This window comes from Pristiophorus japonicus, chromosome 9 (assembly GCF_044704955.1).
Source record: "Pristiophorus japonicus isolate sPriJap1 chromosome 9, sPriJap1.hap1, whole genome shotgun sequence".
Taxonomy (NCBI): Eukaryota; Metazoa; Chordata; class Chondrichthyes; family Pristiophoridae; genus Pristiophorus; species Pristiophorus japonicus.
Window position 1 is genome coordinate 199,664,562 of NC_091985.1, and position 13,719 is coordinate 199,678,280.

Below are 13,719 nucleotides of genomic sequence, written 5' to 3' on the forward strand. Positions count from 1 at the left end.
GTTTTTACCACCAAAGTGGATAACCTCACATTTATCCACATTATACTTCATCTGCCATGCATTTGCCCACTCACCTAACCTATCCAAGTCGCTCTGCAGCCTCATAGCATCCTCCTCACAGCTCACACTGCACCCAACTTAGTGTCATCCGCAAATTTGGAGATACTACATTTAATCCCCTCGTCCAAATCATTAATGTACAATGTAAACAGCTGGGGCCCCAGCACAGAACCTTGCGGTACCCCACTAGTCACCGCCTGCCATTCTGAAAAGTACCCATTTACTCCTACTCTTTGCTTCCTGTCTGACAACCAGTTCATAGACATAGAAAATAGGTGCAGGAGTAGAGGTTAAAGCCTGGGGTTAAAGTAGCCCGGCCTGCAATGTTACAGAAACATGTTAACTCAGTGCGTTGGGTCCCTGGGTGGGTGGGTTGTGTCTCCGATGGTGGGTCCCTGGGTAGGTGTGTCCCTGGGGGCTGAGAGGAAATTAAAGTCAGAAATGTGAACTTGTAGAATGGAGATTTCAAAATAATGCTTGTGTTTCGGAGCGATGCAACAACTTAAGAGGGACCGTGGAGGCCATTTGAGGGGTTTTGATACTATTTCCAGTGGCAGGAGGGTGGGTAATCAAAGGACACGTGTTTAAAATAATTAACAAAAGAACCCGGGCAGAGAGGAGGAGGATTTGTTTTTATGCAGTGAGTTATGATGATCTGGAATGCACTGCCTGTAAGGGTGCTGGAAGCAGACTGTACTTGTATATTTGTAAAGAAACAGTTTGCAGTACTACGGGGAAAGAGAGGAACTAATTGCATAGCTCTTTCAAAAAGCCGACACAGATAGGATGGGCCGAATGAGCTGTATAATTCTTTGACTTGCTGCAGATTCATGGGGGCCATTTTGCTGCAGGGTTGTGTTGACCATTTTGCGGCAGGTTGATGGGGGCCATTTTCCGTTGCCTGTGGGGCAGCATTTTGAGAGTCCCAGCTGCGCTCTTTTGCTCACACTCAGTCTCAGCATCTTGTGTAAATTGTATATCCAGCCTCCCGAGTAAGACCCACCTCGTTCAATAGACGGACAGGTCGCGTCTACAGTGTCGTTTGGAGAAGGTGGTTTATACATTTGAGGAACCTTTATTTGATATAGAAACATAGAAACGTGGAAGACAGGAGCAGTAGTAGGCCATTTGGCCCTTCGAGCCTGCACCGCCATTCAATGAGTTCATGGCAATTCCTGCTTTCTCGCCATACCCCTTGATCCACCTAGTAGTCAGGACTGCATCTAACTCCTTTTTGAATATATTTAGTGAACTGGCCTCAACTACTTTCTGTGGTAGAGAATTCCACAGGTTCACCACTCTCTGGGTGAAGAAGTTTCTCCTCATCTCGGTCCTAAATGGCTTACCCCTTATTCTTAGACTGTGACCCCTGGTTCTGGACTTTCCCAACATTGGGAACATTCTTCCTGCATCTAACCTGTCTAAACCCGTCAGAATTTTAAACGTTTCTATGAGATCCCCTCTCATTCTTCTGAACTCCAGTGAATACAAGCCCAGTTGATCCAGTCTTTCTTGATATGTCAGTCCCGCCATCCCGGGAATCAGTCTGGTGAACCTTCGCTGCACTCCCTTAATAGCAAGAATGTCCTTCCTCAAGTTATATTCAAACAATGAAAATAACGAGGAGACCAGGCGCGTGCTGCAGGAAGCGGTGGAGTTTTATTCACACAACACAGGGACTACAATAACTAGCATTTATATTGCGACTTTAATGTGATGAAACGTCACAAGGCAATTATCAGAACAATGTGACACTGAGCCACATAAAGAGATGTCAGGATGGATGACCAAAAGCTCAGTGAAAAGTCGGTTTTAAGAAGCTTTTGAAGGAGGAGGAGAGAGGTCGATCTGCAAAGAGATTTAGGGAGGGAATTCCAGAGTTTAGGACCTTGGCTGCTGAAGACATGGGTTCAACAGTGGAGCGATGAAAATCTAGGATGCGCAATAGGTCAGAGGAGTGGAGAGATCTCGGAGGGTTGTAGGAATAATTGTTAGAGGCTGACTCCTCACTGGGAGATACATGCTGTACACAGGGACACTTGTTACAGAGTCTGACTCCTCACTGGGAGAGACACACACTGTACACAGGGACACTTGTTACAGAGTCTGTCTCCTCACTGGGAGACACACACTGTACACAGGGATACTTGTTACAGAGTCTGTCTCCTCACAGGGAGAGATACACACTGTACACAGGGACACTTGTTACAGAGTCTGACTCCTCACTGGGAGACACACACTGTACACAGGGACACTTGTTACAGAGTCTGTCTCCTCACTGGGAGAGACACACTGTACACAGGGATACTTGTTACAGAGTCTGTCTCCTCACAGGGAGAGATACACACTGTACACAGGGACACTTGTTACAGGGTCTGACTCCTCACTGGGAGAGATACACTGCACACAGGGACACTTGTTACACAGTCTGACTCCTCACTGGGAGACACACACTATACACAGGGACACTTGTTACAGAGTCTGACTGCTCACTGGGAGAGACACACACTATACACAGGGACACTTGTTACAAAGTCTGTCTCCTCACTGGGAGAGAGACACACTGTATACGGGACGCTTGTTACAGAGTCTGTCTCCTCACTGAGAGAGACACACTGTACACAGGGACACTTGTTACAGAGTCTGTCTCCTCACTGGGAGAGACACACACTGTACACAGGGACACTTGTTACAGAGTCTGTCTCCTCACTGGGAGAGACACACTGTACACAGGGACACTTGTTACAGAGTCTGACTCCTCACTGGGAGAGACACACACTGTACACAGGGACACTGGTTACAGAGTCTGACTCCTCACTGGGAGAGACACTGTACACAGGGACACTTGTTACAGAGTCTGACTCCTCACTGGGAGAGACACACACTGTACACAGGGACACTGGTTACAGAGTCTGACTCCTCACTGGGAGAGACACACACTGTACACAGGGACACTTGTTACAGAGTCTGTCTCCTCACTGGGAGAGACACACACTATACACAGGGACACTTGTTACAGAGTCTGTCTCCTCACTGGGAGATACACACACTGTACACAGGGACACTTGTTACAGAGTCTGTCTCCTCACTGGGAGAGACACACTGTACACAGGGACACTTGTTACAGAGTCTGACTCCTCACTGGGAGAGACACACACTGTACACAGGGACACTGGTTACAGAGTCTGACTCCTCACTGGGAGAGACACTGTACACAGGGACACTTGTTACAGAGTCTGACTCCTCACTGGGAGAGACACCCAGGAATACTGAGTACAATTGTCAGTGTCGCACTGCGGCCCAGACTGAGCCCCACCCTGGGCCCTTCCTGTCTGTGTATTTTCCCAGTGCCCCATTGGGGAACATTCAGCCCTGGATATCCTGCAGAAGCAGCACTGTGGGGCGGGGTGGCTGAGTCACGTGACCCTGTGGCTCGGCCTCTGACCTCACAATGGGAGATGACGCGCACTCCGCTCGAGCGGGAAACCCTTCAAAGACCATTTGGATTTAATCCTGGAGGGCGGGGGGTTAAAGGGGAGGGGCAGAGAATCGGCCCAAAATGGTCATATAGTGAGACCCGTAATGTTCATCAGTTGAAGTGTTCACACGGTCACACTCAGTCGGGGTCTGGATTCCCGCAGTGACTCCAGGTGTCTCATTTCAGTTGGACTGAACTGGTTCCCACCCAGCCTGAAACAGATTAAACGTTAAACAGGTTGAACAACAGCCAAATAACAGCCAAACTTGGGTTAATATTTCACTATCAGAAATATTACCCAGAATCCCAAATACATTCTATTTATTACATTAAACATGAACACAAATACAAACCGGATCCGCTCCAGACTCCTGCAGCTCAGTATGAGGCGGCAGAGAGGGAGGACAGATTGGTCTGTAAAGGAGTTTGATCCCAGGCCCAGGACCGTCAGCGAGTGGTTTGTACTAAGAGCGGAGACGAGATCCTCGACACAAGAATCTGAGAGCTCGCCCTCACCCAGCCTGCGGATGAGAGAGAAATAGCAGGAATCAGAGTAAATCCCCAGGGTTTATTAATAGCACGATAACTGATTCTTGGATGCTTCTGATGAGGAGAAGCATCCGAGAAGGCACCGAACACTCCGAGTCTCTTTGTCGGGAGCACGCGGAAGCCAAGTACAAGCAGCGGAAGGAGTGTACGACAAATCAAGCACCCCACGAGCCATCCCTCCAACCACCAGCTGCCCCACGTGACAGAGACTGTAGATCCCGCATTGGTCTCATCAGTCACCTTAGAACTCATTTTAGTGTGGAAGCAAGTCATCATCGACTCTGGGGGACTGTCTAAGAAGAAGAGATGATGGATACTAATAATAATAGTGTTTATTAATAACACTATTACTGATACAAATAATAATGTACAGTGTTAGACATCCAGTTTTTATAAACACAATCTTACACAGTCTGATACTTACTCCAGTTCCTGTATTTTACAGTCCGGGTTCCTCAGGGCCGTAGACAGTAATTTCACTCCTGAATCTCCCAGTTTATTGTGGCTCAGGTCCAGAACCGTCAGTGAGCGATTTGTACTGAGAGCGGAGGAGAGATCCTCGGCACAAGAATCTGTGAGACCGACAGCATTCAGCCTGGGATCAGAGAGAGAAATAACGGGAATCAGAGTGAATCTGCAATGTTTATTAGTAACACTATTACCGATACCAATAATAACGCACAGTGTCAGACATCCGGTTATTATAAACACAATCTCACACAGTCTGATACTTACCGCAGTTTCTGTATTTTACAGCCTGGGTTCCTCAGAGCTGCAGACAGTAGCATCACTCCTGAATCTCCCAGTTCATTACTACCCAAGTTCAGAACGGTCAGTGAGCGGTTTGTACCGAGAGTGGAGGCGAGATCTCTGGTACAAGAATGTGTGAGACCCACATCAAACAGCCTGGGTTCAGAGAGAGAAATAACAGGAATCAGTAAATCCCCGCTGTGTTTATTAATAACACTGTTACCGATACGAATATTAATGTGCAGTGGCAGACATCCAGTTATTATAAACACAATCTCACGCAGACTGGTACTTACTCCAGTTCCTGTATTTTACAGTCCGGGTTCCTCAGAGCCGCAGACAGCAATTTCACTCCTGAATCGCCAAATTTATTACCGCTCAGTCTAAACACAAACAGAGAGTGAGAAACAAACTGAGTCAAACCCCGGATTGGATATATTTTCTCTCTCGGATTTAACAGCAATCACTGAAAGTAGGTCAGGAAATTAATAACCTGGAGCCGGGTCCAGATCTCAGTGCCGGCTCCAGCCCGCTCTGTGAAACTCTCCACTGATTGGAGTTGTTAAGCCCTGCCTAGTGCAGTTCCCGGCCAATGAGAGGAAGCGGCCCCGATGATGTCTCTTGATGACGCATCATCAGCCGGTTTCCTTAAAGGGACTATGAGCAGATTGATTGACAGTGATGCTGTCAGTGTTGTACCGTATTGAGCTGCTGCAAACACTGACAAGCATGGCACAGAGGTGCACAGCTGCACACAGGCTCTACCATCGTTCACCGCAAGCAGGGATGTTCTCTTCCTTTCTGATCAGCACAAGGAACCTCTCCATAAGAACATAACAGGAGTAGGCCATACGGCCCCTTGAGCCTACTCCGCCATTCAATAAGATCATGGCTGATCTGATCATAGACTCAGCTCCACGTCCCCGCCCGTTCCCCATAACCCCTTATCGTTTAAGAACATACATAAAAACATAAGAATTAGGAACAGGAGTAGGCCATCTAGCCCCTCGAGCCTGCTCCACCATTCAACAAGATCATGGCTGTACTGGCCGTGGACTCAGCTCCACTTACCCGCCCGCTCCCCATAACCCTTAATTCCATTATTGGTTAAAAATCTATCTATCTGTGATTTGAATACATTCAATGAGCTAGCCTCAACTGCTTCCTTGGGCAGAGAATTCCACAGATTCACAACCCTCTGGGAGAAGAAATTCCTTCTCAGCTCAGTTTTAAATTGGCTCACCCGTATTTTGAGGCTGTGCCCCCTAGTTCTAGTCTCCCCGACCAGTGGAAACAACCTCTCTGCCTCTTATCTTGTCTATCCCTTTCATTATTTTAAATGTTTCTATAAGATCACCCCCTCATCCTTCTGAACTCCAACAAGAAACTGTCTATCTCTGTCTTAAATGTATTCAATGTCCCAGCTTCCACAGCTCTCTGAGGCAGCGAAGTCCACAGATTTACAACCCTCAGAAGAAATTCCTCCTCATCTCTGTTTTAAATGGGCGGCCCCTTATTCTAAGATCGTGCCCTCTAGTTCTAATCTCCCCCATCAGTGGAAACATCCTCTCTGCATCCACCTTGTCAAGCCCCCTCCAGCCGGCCAACGCAGTTTGGTTGCACATTACTCGAGGGCACAAGCAGGGATGTCGTCGGGAAGACCAGGCTGCGAACCTTTCAATTATCTCACTAGATCACGAAGCGTTACTGCAAGACCACACTCAAGCTCATCCTGCTGTGCCACTCATCACATCCCCATCACTCTGCCTTCCCTACTCTACTGCACATCCTTTCCCACATCAATTTACCTTGCACCTCCACCCATCACTCTCTAACTACAGTATCACATCCCCAGCTTAAACTAAGCCTCATCCTTGTCCAATCATACATAGAAACATAACAAATAGGTGCAGGAGTAGGCCATTCGGCTCTTCGAGCCTACACCGCCATTCAATAAGTTCATGGCTGAACATGTAACTTCAGTACCCCATTCCTGCTTTCTCGCCATACCCCTTGATTCCACCCTCGTAGTAAGGACTACATCTAACTCCTTTTTGAATATATTTAGTGAATTGGCCTCAACAACTTTCTGTGGTAGAGAATTCCACAGGTTGACCACTCTCTGGGTGAAGAAGTTTCTCCTCAGCTTGGTCCTAAATGGCTTACCCCTTATCTACTAACCAACCAACACATAAGGGTAGGCACGTGTGTATTTTAGGCAATGTTCATGTGAAGTTTCTGTAAATGGGCTATCCAACATTGAAATCTTTGTTTTCAATCTTGTCCTTTCATGGACAGATCTGTGCGCACGTTTGGAAGTGGCTTACTGAGTTGCAAGTGAAAGGTGAGACATAATGCTGAGGAGTGTGAAAGAAATGGCTTGAGCTGTGTAGGGATGCTTTATCATCTTGGCGTTGGGTGGTGCCAACCTGGCGTATCATGTGACAGCCAGGGTGTACAGCATCAAGTGAAGTAAATCTGGCCACGGGGAGGCCATCCCTGGCAGCAATGTGGTCGGGCGCTGATGCCTTCTCTGCTGTGCAGCATCAAGTGATTGCGGAGGAGATTACTGTGGTTGGAGATTGGTGCTGCTGGTGTGACTGATGCTGCTGGTGTTGGGGCTGATCATGGTCAGATTCTGAGGACCAAGGTGAGACAGTGTACGCCGTACCCCACTGTGATGTAATCGACGGCAGAAGTGATCTGCCAATGGAGAGAGAGGTTGTTCCAATGAGGCGACACTGACTGGAGGATGTGCTCAAACACTTGCCACCTGCACCAAGCTCATTCTGTCTGCCAAATGCAGCAAGCATCAGCCACTGTGCTTGGATAGGAGCTTTTCTAGCACAGTTCCAACTGTCAAGTCACGAGATGATTCCATGGCCATTCAAATCCCTGCTGACCTGGTGTGATCCCCGAGCAGTGTCCTCAGGTTCAGCAGGGCAATCTGGTAAACTCTGAAGGCGAGCTGAAAATAGTTGTTAATCCTTTGTTAGCAAGGTCATGACCACCTGAATTGTCGCCCCACCCCCGCTGCATGTCAGGTCTTTCAGTAAACTCTTATTTGCTGATCCGTGCTCACAAGGATCCGTTCTAGATTCTCCAGTCCTTGGGATATTACTAACTAATCCTCTTATTATTGGTCACACTTGCGCTAAATCTGCTTCTCTCTGGATTAACTGAACTGTTTGTTTCCCTTCATTGCAGACCAATGACACAATCTGTGACTGTTCCACAATTCACCCAACAGTTAGAGAGAAATAAATAGTTACCTCAACACCTGGCATTTGTGCAGTATGGGCCCCAGCCGCTGGAGTCCTTCACACTGAATGTTGCAGCTCCATAGATCGAGGTGTTTTACAGTATCACAGAGTCCAATGACATGAGACAGGACCACACAGTCAATCGGAGTCAGTGTCAATCCACGAAATGGAAGTGTTTCCACAGATCCCACTGTGGCCCGAGCCAGTGCTTTATTGTGAGACTCAAACAGGTAGTGGAATGTGTTCAGTAGGTCCCTTTTACCGGTTTCACTCTCTGTGTTCCCAATCTGACCTTCAACCTTCTCCTTCACCCAGTCAATCACTCGGCAGGTGGTTTGATGAAGAAATTTACCCAGAAACTCCTCCAGGGGTCCAGCTGCATGAGGGGAGGAGAGACCAGCAACAAACCGGAGAAATATCTCAAATCGCCCATCTTCCTTATTGTGGGCTTCACGGAGGAGTTTCAGGATGTCCCCGGGATCTGGAGTCAGGAATTGTGCAAGTGCGGCTACAAACTCTTGGATGGTGAGGTGCGGGAATGTGTACACCACGCTCTGGGCAGAATCATCTCTCTCCAAAAGTTCCATCATGAACCCAGACAGGAACTGGGAAGGCTGCAGATTGTACTTGATCAAATCTCCATTCCTAAACACAATGTGTTTCTCCGAGACGCCTGTGAAGGCCATCTCACCGAGCTTCAGCAACACATCACGGGGGCTTTCGATCTCTCGGCCATGGTTTTTCAAAATGTTGTAAATATAATAGGAATATAGTTGGGTGATGGTCTTGGGAACTCGCTGATGTCTCCTGTCTGTCTGTGTAAAGAAGGGACCCAGTGCCAGACCGAGGATCCAGCAGTAGGAAGGGTTGTAACACATGGTGTACAGGATCTCGTTCTCCTTCACGTGTTTGAAAATAGCGGCTGCCACTGTCTGATCTTCAAAAAACTTGTTGAAATATTCCTTCCGTTCTTCACCAACAAATCCCAAGATTTCAGCCCAGACACTGATCTCAGCCTTTTCCAATAAATGTAATGCAGTGGGGCGACTGGTCACTAGCACTGAACATCCTGGGAGCAGCTTGTGCTGCATTAAATTGTACACAATGTCAGACACTTCACACCAGTCTTCGGGATCTGTGCACCGGTGCTGAGGTTGTGTATTTCTCCGATTGTCAGCAAAATCGATCCTGTCCTTGAATTCATCCAAACCATCGAATATAAACAGCAATCCCTCTGGGTTCTGCCAGAGTTCTCTCAGAATATTCCCAAAGTAAGGATACTGATCCAGTATCAGATTCCTCAGGTTTATTCTACAATTAATGGCGTTCAAATCCCGGAATTTAAAACTGAAAACAAATTGGAAGTGTGGGTATATTTTCCCAGTGGCCCAGTCATAAACAATCTTTTGTACCAGTGTTGTTTTTCCAATCCCCGGGACCCCGCTCACTGCTGCTGAACTCCCACAATTAAATTTTCTCCGTGAAAAGCTGCTCTGGAACAATTGATCAGTTTGGATTGTTTCCAATTCTCTCCGGAGATGTTCCTTTGTCCACTCTTCATGGTCTCGGCCTCTTACCAGCAGTTCATGTTCTACAAGTGTCCGATCTCGAACAGTAGAAATAACCGTTAGCTCAGCGAATCGATCAACCAGCTGGAAATCCTTAACCTTCTCCCTTATTAGGATAGTGTTCACTCTCAGTGTTTCAGTTTGTACCCGGAGTGTTTCCTTGTGCTTCTGTTGAACATCTTGAATTAGAGCAGACAGAAAGTAGTTTTAATGTTAGTTATACGGACATAAAAATAATCTCAATACCACTTTACTATTGCAATATTTAATTTCCAGCTTCCACAGAGCTGCGTGTAGTAGTTAAAAGTCAGTTGATGGAAACCTCACTTGAAAGTGAAAAATGGCTGAGAAAAGTTTCAAATCCTCACTTCATTTTAGTATTTATTGAACATGGCAATTTCTATCAAGATGATATTTTCCCTCTGATCGTTAATACTATCCGGCCGGTACTATAGACATCCCATTACAAATCCACACACGATTCTGGTTAAATGACGGTAGACGTTCTAGTGGATCAATCTTTGAAACCATCATTAGCACTTGCCTTCTGTAGAAATGAGAAATAGGGTGTTGGATATCAGTGGGAGAGGGATATACTGTGAATGGTCAGGAGACCTACTGTTCTTGTGTCAGACCCCTGGAGATCTGGGGTATTGTGTGCACTGGCAGAGGGACAGGTTGCATAGACAGGAGTTAGGAATAATGAGGGAGGGCAGGATGATTTTTTTCCACCAAAGGGTAATAGAGCGGGGTGACCAGTTCCCAGGGACTGTGTAATGATGTTAAGAGACAATTGACTTGTTTACCTCCAACAGACGAGGCTTATTTGGGCCAATTGACCTTTTCCTGCGCCAAAACATTCTCCTATGTTTCAGAAAAATGCAAACTGTTTTTTGGTTGTTTCACACATAAAAAAGAAAGGCTTGCAGAAGGACCTCTGTCCTTGCCAACTATCGCCCCATCTCCAACCTCCCTTTCCTCTCCAAAGTCCTTGAATGTGTTGTTGCCACCCAAATCCGAGCCCATCTTTCCCACAATTCCATGTTTGAATCCCTCCAATCAGGTTCCCACCTGAACCGGCTCCCAAAATCACAAATTTCATCCTATGTCACTGTGACAAAGGTAAACTATCCCCCCACATCTTCCTTGACTTATCTGCAGCCTTGGACACGGTTGACCACTCCATCGTCCTCCAAGGCTGCTCCGCTGTCATCCAGCTGGGTGGGACTGCACTCGCCTGGTTCCATTCTTCTCTAGCTAATCGTAGCCAGAGAATCACCTGCAACGGCTTCTCTTCCCACCCCCGCACCGTTACCTCTGGGTATCTATCTTTGGCCCCCCTCCTATTTCTCATCTACACGCTGCCCCTTGGCAACATCTTCAGAAAACACAGCGTCAGTTTCCACAGGTACGCTGACGACACCCAGCTCTACCTCACCACCACTTCTCTCGATCCCTCCACGGCCTCTAAATTGTCAGACTGCTTGTCCGACATCCAGTTCTGGAGGAGCAGAAATTTTCTCCAATTAACTATTAGGAAGACCGAAGCTATTGTTTCGGTCCCCGCCACAAATGCCCGTTCCATAGCCACTGACTCCAAAACGCTCCCAAACATATTTGACCCTGAAATGAGCTTACGACCGCATATCTGCAGCATGAGTAAGACCGTCCCACCTCTGTAACATCGCTCGACTCTGCCCCTGCCTCAGGTCACCTGCTGTTGAAATACTCATCCATGCCTTTGTTATCTCTTGACTTGACTATTCCAACGCACTCCTGGCTGACCTCCCATGATCTACACCACGTGATCATCCAAAACTCGGCCGCCCATGTCCTAACTCGCACCAAGTCCCGTTCACCCATAACCCCTGTGCTTGCTGACCTATACTGGCCCCAGTTAAGCAATGCCTCAATTTGAAAATTCTCTTGCTTGTTTTTAAATCCCTCCATCTCTGTAATCTCCCCCAGACCCGCAACCCTCGAGCAGGCTCGAGGAGCTAGATGGCCTACTCCTGTTCCGAATTCTTATGTTCTTAACCCCATGGGATATCTACGTCCTCCAATTCTGCCCTCTTGAGCATCCTGGATTATAATCACTCAACCATTGGTGGCCATGCCTTCTTTTGCCTCGGCCATAAGCTCTGGGAATCCCTGCCTAACCCTCTCTATCCTTCTTTAACACGTTCCTTAACCTCTTTGAGCAAGTTTTTGGTAATCTGCCCTAATTTCTCCTTGTGTGGCTCGGTGTCAATTGTCGCGTGTTATAACACTCCTGTGAAGCGCCTTGGGGCGTTTTACTACGTTAAAGGTGCTATATAAATACAATGTTGTTGTTGTATAGCACGCTTTCACAACCACCAGCGTCCCAAAGCGCTTTACAGCCAATGAAGTATTTTTCAAAATGTACTCACTGATGCAATGTAGGAAACTCGGCGGCCAATTTGCGCACATCAAGCTCTCACACAGTCCAATGTGATAACATAAAATGGCTACAGGAAAGGAGGCCATTAGGCCCGTGCCGGCTCTCTGCAAGAGCACTTCAGCTAGTCCCACACCCCCGCCCTTTCATAAGAACATAAGAAATAGGCGTCGTCGGCCATTTGGCCCCTCGAGCCTGCTCCGCCATTTAATAAGACCATGATTGATCCGATCATGGACTCAGCTCCACTTCCCTGCCCTCTGCCCATAACCCTTTACTCCCTTATCACTCAAAAATATGTCTATCTCCCTCTTAAATATATTCAATGACCCAGCCTCCACAGCTCTCTGGGGCAGAGAATTCCACAGATTTACAACCCTGAGAAAAAATTCCTCCTCATCTGTTTTAAATGAGCAGCCCCTTATTCTGAGATAATGTCCCCTATTGTTAGTTTCCCCTATGAGTGGAAATATTCTCCCTGCATCCACCTTGTCTAGCCCCCTCATTATCCTATGTTTCGATACGATCACCTCTCATTCTTCTGAACGCCAATGTGTATAGGCCCAACCTACTCAACCTATCTTCATAAGTCAACCCCTCATCTCCAGATGAGGGAGTGAACCTTCTCTGATCAGCCTCCAATGCAAGTATATTATTCCTTAAATACGGAGACCAAACTGTATGCAGTACTCTAGGTGTGGCCTCACCAATACCCTGTACAGTTGGAGCAGGACTTACCTACTTTTATACTCTATCCCTCTTGCAATAAAGGCCAACATTCCGATCGCCTCCTGATTACTTGCTGTATCTGCATACTAACTTTTTGTGTTCCATGCACAAGTATCCCCAGGTCCCTCTGTACTGCAGTACTTTGCAATTTTTCTCCATTTAAATTACAATTTGTGTTTCTATATTCTCTGCCAAAGTAGATAACCTTGCATTTTCCCACAGTATACTCCCATCTGCCAATTTTTTGCCCACTCACTTAGCCTGTTGATATCCCTCTGCAGATTTTGTGTGTGCTCCTCACAATTTGTTTTCCCACTCATCTTTGTATCATCAGTAAACTTGGCTACATTGCACTCGGTCCCTTCATCCAAGTCATTAATATAGATTGTCAATAGTTGAGGCCCCAGCACTGATCCCTAGAGCACCCCACTAGTTACTGTTTGCCAATCGGAAAATGACCCATTTATCCCGCCACTGTTTTCTGTTAGTTAGCCAATCCTCTATCCATGTTAATATATTACCCCCCACCCCATGAACTTTTATCTTGTGCAGTAACCTTTTATGTGGCACCTTATCGAATGCCTTCTGGAAATCCAAATACACCACATCCACTGGTTCCCCCTTATCCACCCTGCTTGTTACATCCTCAAAGAACGGCAGCAAATTTGTCAAACATGATTTCCCTTTCATAAAACCATGCTGACTTTGTTTGATTGAATTATGCTTTTCCAAATGTCCTGCTACTGCTTCCTTAATAATGGACTCCAGCATTTTCCCAATGCCAGATGTTAGGCTAACTGGTCTATAGTTTCCTGCTTTTTGTCTGCCTCCTTTTTTTAACTAGGGGCGTTACATTTGCGGTTTCCCAATCTGTTGGGACCGCCCCAGAATCCAGGGAATTTT

The 13,719-nt window shown here is 46.9% G+C and overlaps 1 protein-coding gene across 7 annotated transcripts in view; it reads right to left on the reverse strand.

Annotated features, from left to right (window-relative positions):
• Positions 1–1,700: 1,700 nt before the first annotated feature.
• Positions 1,701–13,719, reverse strand: part of LOC139273394 (NACHT, LRR and PYD domains-containing protein 3-like) — a 63,267-nt gene continuing 51,248 nt past the window's right edge. For all 7 annotated transcript variants that reach the window (XM_070890257.1, XM_070890258.1, XM_070890256.1 and 4 more), the window contains 6 exons: positions 8,110–9,847; positions 5,134–5,220; positions 4,823–4,993; positions 4,512–4,682; positions 3,892–4,059; positions 1,701–3,750 (listed from right to left, as the gene is read on the reverse strand). In XM_070890257.1, the coding sequence (XP_070746358.1) occupies positions 3,663–3,750; positions 3,892–4,059; positions 4,512–4,682; positions 4,823–4,993; positions 5,134–5,220; positions 8,110–9,847 (2,423 nt within the window). In that variant the 3' untranslated portion in view covers positions 1,701–3,662. The remainder of the gene's footprint in view (positions 3,751–3,891; positions 4,060–4,511; positions 4,683–4,822; positions 4,994–5,133; positions 5,221–8,109; positions 9,848–13,719) is intronic.